The sequence below is a fragment of the Eschscholzia californica genome, unplaced genomic scaffold (genome assembly GCF_041429995.1).
Source record: "Eschscholzia californica isolate CP2 unplaced genomic scaffold, dmEscCali1.0.p SCAF_6, whole genome shotgun sequence".
In the NCBI taxonomy this organism is placed as follows: domain Eukaryota; kingdom Viridiplantae; phylum Streptophyta; class Magnoliopsida; order Ranunculales; family Papaveraceae; genus Eschscholzia; species Eschscholzia californica.
This window is the reverse complement of record NW_028238483.1, coordinates 9216812-9225904: the sequence shown is the minus strand read 5'-3', so window position 1 is coordinate 9225904 and position 9093 is coordinate 9216812. Positions and strand designations below refer to the sequence as shown.

Genomic DNA, 9093 nt, shown 5'->3' with positions numbered 1-9093 from the left:
TTTTTAATGTTTTTTCTTTTTGTAATATAAAGTAGTTGTCATGAAAATCTACCAATTTGTAAACACATTAGAATATTAGTACACCCTAAGTAATTCTTAAAAATTCAAATAACTAAATTGGGCCGTTGCTAGCGTGTCGTTTCCGTTCCGTGTCGTTCCGTGCCTACGGGTCGTGCCGTGTACGATCCGTTCCGTGTCGTTCCTGCGTGTCTAATGGGTCGTGTTTAACGGGTCTGGGGCTCTAAAATCCCAGCCCCGACACGGCACGCCAGACCCGTGACGGATCGGCACGGCACGGAACGGACCGTTCCATGCCGTTCCGTGTCCTCAAATAAACGGGCCGTGCCAGTCCGTTTCCGTGTCGGCACGGCCCGTTGGCCACCACTACTATAACTTAAGCTAACTATGCATATTCAAACTGAGTTTGCAATAATACAAAGGCAAACTCAGTTTGTAATGTTGTAAAGGAAAATCCAGTTTGCAGAAAAAATATTGTAAACTCACCTTGTAGATGAAAAAAACGATTTAAAGTTTTGAAGAAAAAACTTTTCTAAATATATAAATTTTATTAAAATCCAACATCTCAAAAAAAAAGTTTATACATTTAAAGTTTAAAGAGAAAATAAATAATCAGTTGTACAAACTGACAAAAGGGTATTTTAGACTTTATATGTTCTTTTACCTGAATAATAATTATGAAATGTTTGTTGTTTTTATTTCGAGAAATTGACTACAATGTGTTAGTCATTACAAGACATTAATATCATAAAGATGTGGTAAGCACGACAATGGTCTAAGTTAAACTAATAATGGAAGAGGCCTAAAACCCAACTAAACATGGCATAAAGCCCGACAAATTTATTACATTATTAAGAGCAACTCCAACGTGGGGCTCGGGCTCCCAATTTTGGGAGCCCCTGAATTTTGGGAGCCCCGGGGCTTAGAGCAACTCCAACGTTGGGCTCCCAAGAGGGGCTCCCAAATCCAAAATATGCACATGTGTGGTGTATGTGTGTGAGGGTTGTGTTTTAAATTTTGGCTCTAATATATTAAATTTCAAATTTTTAAAAAAATGGGGGGGAATTTGAATTTCAAATTTTAAAATTTTGGGGGGAATTTGAATTTCGAATTTTCCAAAAAATTGGGGGGAATTTGAATTTCGATTTTTTTTACTTTTTGTTCACCTATAAATACAATCACTTATCCATTAAGTTTTCTACATCTTGTTTCTATATTCTCTACATTTTCCTTCTACATTCTTTCCATCTTCTCTCTCCCTTCAATGGATGATAATTTTGAGTTAACAAATATGATCATTCAACAAGAGTTAGAAGATAGGGAAGAAGATGAATTTTTATTTGGATTGTATCTATCAGAGTTACAGGAAAGGGAAAGGGATCAACGACCACGTTCCCGTCATGTTGGTTCTGTTCCAGGTCATCGTACGATAAATCGTAACAGGAAAGATGGTCATGAACGACTGATGCGTGACTATTTTGTTGAGAATCCAATTTATGATGCTGCTACATTCCGAAATCGATATCGCATGAGTCGTGATTTATTTCTTCACATCCTCAATACGTTGGTTGCTCATAATCACTATTTTGCACAAGAGGCAGACGCCTTCGGCAAAATGGGTTTATCGCCACATCAAAAGATAACTGCGGCTATGAGAATGCTTGCTTATGCGACACCAGCAGATGCAATTGACGAATACCTTCGACTTGGAAAGACGACTACAATCGATTCACTACGACAATTTGTATCAACGATCGTCAATGTGTTTGGTCCTCGTTACTTAAGGTCTCCTAATGAATCTGATATTTGTAGGCTTTTAACACTTGGTGAAAAACAAGGATTTCCTGGAATGCTCGGTAGTATAGATTGTATGCATTGGCGATGGAAAAATTGTCCGACCTCATGGCACGGACAGTATACTGGCCATTGCCATAATCCAACAGTCATACTAGAAGCTGTTGCATCGTCGGATCTTTGGATTTGGCATGCATTTTTTGGGTTGCCTGGATCATTGAATGACATCAATGTGTTGGAGCGTTCTCCGGTGTTCGATGCAATTGCCACAGGTAAGGCTCCAACTGTTAATTTTGAGATTAATGGTAAGCATTATGATACGGGTTATTATCTCGCTGATGGGATATATCCACAATGGGGTTGTTTTGTTAAAAGCATACAAAATCCGTTTACTCCACAAGAACAATATTTTACGAGACGTCAAGAATCGGTAAGAAAAGATGTTGAACGAGCCTTTGGTGTATTGCAAGCTCGATTTGCTATCATCCGAGAACCGGCACGTCTTTGGGATGTAGAAACACTAGGTGATATCATGAAGGCATGTATTATATTGCATAACATGATAATCGAAGATGAAGGACCTAATGCGACTAATGATTTTGACGGAAGTATTCCAGAAGAAGTGGTTGTTGGGGGAAATGAAGAAATGTTTAATCGTCTTGGTCGAGTGACAAGCAAAGATTTGCATACACGATTAAGGGCAGATCTTGTACAACACGTGTGGAATACTAAAGATCGCAACGACTAAACGGAACTATTTCTGTTATTATGTATTTCGATTATGTGTTTGTAGGGAGTTATTATGTATTTCGATTATGTGTTTGTAGGGAGTTATTATGTATTTCGATTATGTATTTGGTTTTCAATCAATGAAGTGCTATTTAAAAAAAATACATAAATTCCGGGTTTAATAAAAAACAATTAAAATTCATACATAACCAAAACAACTAAAATTCAAACATAATCAAAACAAAAAACAAAGTCATACATAATCAAATCAACTAAAATTCATAGATTTTTCTTTTGCCAATTTGAGATCAACATCTTATGAAGAGCAAGTTGTTCGGGAGTCATGTTCGAAGTATCTTTGCCCACCAAGTCTATCCCCATTTGCCACACTTTAGCGTCTACTTTTTTTTCTTCAATGGCTAATTCTTTTTCTTTCATTTCTAATTGTTTGTTTTGAAGTAGTCGATTTTCTTTTTGCGAAATAATGGCTTCATTGATAAGTATATCTCTACTATCTTGTTTCTCCATTTTCTCTTTCCAAAATTCAAGCACCGCGGAAATTTCACTACCTTTGGATTTATCTCTAGCCTCCTTGCTTGCTTTTCTTCCAAGTGGTCTTTGTTGGGTTATTGAGGGAGATCCTTCGTCTTGGTCAAAAGAATTTTTTCTTTTGTGTGACGAAGATTGAGATAAATTTAATGACCATTTGGGATGGTCTTTCAAAATTGTATAACAATGTTCGAACCTAAAATCTTTGTTGCCGTTTTGTTTAAACATTGCCTTTGCGGATTTTATCTACAAAAATAAAATTTTAAAATTTCAAATATGTGTCAAAAATAAATCATAATGTTGTCAAAATGTAAAATAAGAGTAATTACCCGATCATTATCATTTTCTCCGCTTTTTGGGTTCCTTTGCAACAATGCCAAATACCCACAAAAGTTCGCGCATTGCTTGTTAATTTCGCCCCAACGACATTTAAGACCTTTTGGTACACGATTTTGATTTGTACGTTCGTTGAAGTGTTCGGTAATTTTGCTCCAAAAAGTACCCCCTCTTTGATCATTACCAATAATCGCATCGGTGGCAATATGCAAATAAGCATGAACGAGCACAATATCATCATCATTAGTATAACGCTTACTAGAAACCGACGACATTGGTGTTTCATTACAATCAAGACTTTCTTCGACCCTTTCTTCGATCCCATCATTGGATAAATTAACTTCATCGACATAATTGAAATCGGAGTTCAACATTTCCACATAGCCAAAATTATGTAAATTGGCATTTGGATCCATTGAAAAAAAAAATTAATGGAGGAGAAATTGATAGAGAGAGAGGAGATGAAAATATGAAATAGATAGAGAGAGATAAAATAGAGAGAGAAGGAGAATATGAAGAAAAATTGGGGTGGATCCCCTTTTAAAGGGGATCCACCCCAATATTCCCGTTGGGAGCTCCCAACTAGCCGTTGGGAGTTCCCAACGGGAAGATTATTGGGGCTGGGAGCCCCCAGCCCGGGCTCCCATTTGGGAGCCTGGGAGCTTGGGGCTCCCGGGTTGGAGGGAGGAGGCTGGGGGCTGGGGCTCCCAAATTCAAATTGGGAGCCCCAGCCCCCAGCACGTTGGAGATGCTCTAATACCTTTATAACCGTAGTTCAATAAACCATGGAATCCACCTCTAGAAATCGAACTTAGGACCTCCAAGATTTTGGAGTTTACGTCAACATTATCAACCACTTACCTATCAAATGTTGACATGAAATGTTTGTTGTTCTTGTAATCATCTTCAATATTATTTTGACTTATTTAGTTAAAAGCTCTTGTAACAGTCAGAAAGATAAATCTGAGGGATGTGCATGAATAAGAAAAAGAATAATTAACCAGAGAGTACCTTTGGGTGGTCAAAACACAACTTAACAATCAATAGATGGATATCAATGGTTTTTGTAGAAGTAGAAATCCAAACAAAGACAAACACTACTCCAGGACGCCAATCCGTACCTTCAACAAAAAAAAAAAGAATGCCTATCCGTAGTTTAGGTAGAGTACCCGTCACATGTACTCAGTGTGGACTAAAATGTTATGGATACTAAGATGTACCACCAGTGTTTATTAAATCCAGTGTTTATTAAAATCCTGTCGGTTTCAAAATCTTTATTGATTATCAAAATGATAACCAATTGACACCCCTACTCTGAACGTATAAATCAAGTTGGCTATTTGACATTATATATTGATATCAAAGTAATCTATATTAACATCAAAGTAACATTTCTAAAAGATGTTATTCCCGCAGAGAAGGCTAAATCAACAACTATTACAGAAAAGAACAAACTGTCAGTGCATTATTCCTCTTGGATAGTAGCTTCATGCGTACAAGTATACAGTGCACGAACTATCCAATTTTTGTATAAAACCTTGGTTATAAGTTATGGCGGTTCATTCTTGCCTGGATTCGATTATTATCCCTTTCAATGGAAGGGTAAGCTAGAAGAGAAAAACTGGCTGACATGGTGTGGACATCAATAGTACAACCAATCAACCATCAACTATGTTTTAGAGATGAAGAAAACAAAACACTAGAGAGAGAAATAGGCTGTGAAACAACTAAAAAGACCTAGACAAAAAGTTCATACAGAAACATGAGATTAGAAAAACTTTGTTTCAAAGCGACATCGACACAAATCTCACCCTAATCTATTCGGTATTCCAGCCATCATTTAGTAAGCGCCACAGCCTCCACCACCCTTCGTGGTGCGAACAAAAGAAAACCGATACTTATAAACATAGTGAACCCTAGTTTCTGTGTTTAAAGAAATGGTAATATAAAAACTGTAACTCAAGAGTTGGAAATTTTTGATCTAGAAAGGGAATCACATACTTCACAAGCATTCTGTAATTGAAACTAGTACAACTCCGACCAATGCATCATTCACATTTGAATCTCCTACAGCAATGTCAGACAGATGGAAGTAAGAGGGAAGACTAACTTTCTTACAGTATCAACCAAGTAGAAATCACTCTGATATTAAGATCTCTTCCAAGTTGCAGAGTAATGAACTCAAGTTCCATCTAAATCCTCCCTGTCAAAAGAATTAAATAACACTAATGAGCGGATGACTAAAAAAAATGAATCTTTAATCTATTTAATAAACTACCAGGTTTATATTGTTGTTTCAAGCAAGGTGAACACAACTGGAGCAACCACGGAACTGTGGGAAGGGAAAATCCAAAATCAGAACACTCTATCTATATTTTCTACATCTTGTCTTTATATTCTGCACATCTTCTCTATATTAAGTTCTCTTAAATGGATAATCATTTTGAGTTAATAAATATGATTGTTCAAGGCCAGATTCAGGCTAGGGAAGATGATGCAATTTTATATGAAATGTGTCAAGCAAAGATGAGGGATACAACCGCGTACCCGTCATGTTGGTTCTGTTTCGGGGCATGGAACGATATATCATAACAGAGAAGGTGGTCATGAACAACTTATCCATGACTATTTTGAGGAGACCACTTTATGATGGTGATGCGTTCCGAAAGAGATATCTGAGGAGGCGTGATTTATTTCTACATATCCTCAATATGATAGTTGCCCCATAATCCCTATTTTGAACAAAAGAAAGACGCCTTCGGCCGTAAAGGTTCATCGAACATCAAATGATAACTACAGCGATGAGAATACTTGTTTATGGGGCACCAGCTGATGCAACGGACGAATACGTTCGAATTGGGAAGACGAATACGTTCGAGTAATGCTAGGGAGTGTAGATTGAATGCATTAAGAGTGGAAAAGTTACCCACTCGCATGCACGGACACTATATTGGCCATTATTGTAGTCCAGCAATGCTTCCATATTAAACCCATTTTTCACAAGTGCGCCCCCAATTTCTAATTACTTATAGCAAATCTAATGCTTCCTTTCATCCCTTTCATCCACTTAGTAATTACTCCTATTTATCCATTATTAATTCAAATTTTTCAAAAAAAAAAATGTACCCCAATTTGTGAAGTGTGCATTTGTTTCAGCCTTCAAATGTGTGCGCCCTTCAGACGAAAAGCGACCAAATCTCTCATGGCATACGGCTTAACCAAACTTAAAATTTTACAAGAGAAGTATTCTACTAGGAGACTTGAATGTAAATAACAAGGTTAAGACTTCCACAGAAGAACTATGTAGTCGCAAAATAAATTTCTTGCTCTCAGATAAGACAATCCAACCAACAATATGTTCAAATTGCCCTTTTAAACTCCCTAACATGTCAAGCAGATATAACCTTAAACCTTTCCAAAGTGAAAAAGATGACAATGCTAACTATTTCTAGCAATCCTTCAAGTTGGCAATACAGCTTGTCAACTACTACATCTATCGTCGTCGTCATTTTTCCCTTCAAAGACTTTTGTCTAGAATGAGAAGACACTATCTGATCTCGATCAATGTTTCTCTTGTGCATCCTATATATGACTACTCAATTAGCCTGACTATAAAGATTACCACTCTATATTTCTCACAAGATCATTCGTCTCCTAACAACCCACCAAATAGCACTAATATGGGGTGTTCACAAAACTTCATCAACTCAGCAGAAAGTTGGAGATCCACTTAAATGTATTCTTTGTAACGCACCTCATTACGGTTTGGCATGAGCCCAACATTAAGTGGTACAACTTAACCATATAAAACACCGCAAATGTAAGTTAGTGGTTTTAGTCTTACACTGGTGGGATTGTCACACATTATGAGCTGGAAAAAAATCCAAAAAGCACGCAGAAATGTGTACACAATTCTTGTCTAGCCTTTGCAGACAGTTCATCGGGTACCAACTTCCATATAATAATTTGGTTACGTATAAATATATTGCAATTCGCATGAACTTGCACACATTCGAGCAGGAACATAGTTCACGATAAAAGTTAAAGTAGAAGTTGAAATGACATTTTAATCCCAAATTATTACATGGATGTCGGTAAGACGGTACCAACTCAACTGTCCACAATAATTAGAAATCAGTCCATTAACCAACAAGCCAAATACCATTAAGACATTATTATCCAACTACTACTACAAAGCATAAACTTGCTATTTTTACAAAACCCTATTTCATAGTCCATATGGTAGTTTAAGGAGGTTTCTAAGTTGTCGTAAGGATTCTAGAAATTGATCTGCAAAAATAGAGGTATTTTTTGCAGTGTTTTATAATGCGTTTTTACGCCTCAATGCGGTGTGCTCTCGCAAGGTGAGGCGGCGCCTCGAGGCGTACACCTCAATGCGTGATTACTTCGCCTCAACGCGCACCTCGAGGCTTACACATCAAAGGTTTTCTTAAACATTGCTTTGTCTCAATTTAGGTCAAACGTTTCCAAGTTCAAACATGTTTTTCGGAGATTTACAAACATTCTATGCCACAAATCATAAGATGAACAAGATATACAAGAGAAACAAGATGGAAAAGACTAACCTTGAAGTAGAGTAACCTAGCGATTTCGTTCAAGAGGCAATGGACGATTAAACCCTCCTCTCCGATTCATATACTGTCTAGGTTGTCTTTTTGTAACCTTCTTAACTCCACTAAGATTAGCATCAGGAACAGGCTTCCCTTTCGTAGAATCAAAACCAACTGGAATCCCTAATTTCTTCATCATCTCAATCTCATCTGCATCCATCATTTCTACACCACCCTCACCATTATCATCAGTCGGTGTCCCCTGTTGTTTCTGTTGTTGTTCTCTTGCTATACCATCAACAAATTCCGAAACAACATCCACAGTAGAAGATGTTGACCTTTGACGGTCTTTATCTTCTTTTTCATCTTTCCGGCGGTGGTGATGGTGGTGTTTCCGGTGTACGTCAGGGGAAAGAGAGCGGTCTTTTGAACGAGAACGACGGTGGTGATGGTGGCGTCGGGATTTTTCGATTGACCGGGATCGTGAACGAGATCTTGATTTTAGTCTACGATCAGGGGAACGTGTGTGTCGTGAAGAACGGGTTCTTTCTGGGGTACGGGATCTTTTACTTCGTTCCCGGTCACGATCCCTATCCCGATCTTTGGTTCGATCACGGTCTCGATCTTCTTTATCTCTTCTTCTATCTCTGTCTCTGTCCCTCTCTCTATCTCGTACTCTGTCCATTTTCTCTCTCTTCTCGTTCTTCCCAAGTTTGTAGATAGATTTTAATCCATCCAGTTTAGGTTTTGAGCTTTCAGCGTAGAAGATACTTGGACACTGGTTGGTTGCTTATATTTATGTGGAAGTACTATCCTACCCTCACTTACTAGTGAGACCTAAGTACAGGCAGTCCACTACTACCTCTTTGGTGCGGGGGGAATAGAAGCAACTCAGAGCATCTTCGATGCAAATCTAAATCTTAGAAACTCGGAGTGCCACTTAGGATTTTTAGAGTTTTTATCTTAAAATTCATCTCCAATGCAAAACTCAGTTCAAATCTCCAAGATGACGTGTCGAGAATGGAATGGAGATATCTCAAGAGGACACTCCATTTCTAGAGTGTCCTCTTGAGATATCTCTAAGTGCCAACTCAAC

At 37.8% G+C, this 9093-nt stretch overlaps 1 protein-coding gene across 2 annotated transcripts; it reads right to left on the bottom strand.

Moving 5' to 3' along the window:
- Positions 1–5175: 5175 nt before the first annotated feature.
- LOC147531610 (U4/U6.U5 small nuclear ribonucleoprotein) lies at positions 5176–8773 on the bottom strand. Of its 2 annotated transcripts, none has more exons than XM_086648453.1 (2): positions 8013–8773; positions 5176–5629 (listed from the first exon to the last, which is right to left on the bottom strand). In XM_086648453.1, the coding sequence occupies exon 1, from the start codon at positions 8680–8682 to the stop codon at positions 8029–8031; it is 654 nt and encodes a 217-aa protein (XP_086504579.1). In that variant the 5' UTR covers positions 8683–8773; the 3' UTR covers positions 5176–5629; positions 8013–8028. The 2 variants fall into 2 exon arrangements, 1 of the variants encoding a protein (XP_086504579.1); XR_015227746.1 differs by having other exon boundaries at positions 5347–5629; positions 5974–8773.
- Positions 8774–9093: the final 320 nt, after the last annotated feature.

Bases quoted from the DNA above. Each gene is read 5' to 3' on its own strand.
- LOC147531610 (XM_086648453.1), bottom strand. From the start codon at position 8,682: ATGGACAGAGTACGAGATAGAGAGAGGGACAGAGACAGAGATAGAAGA.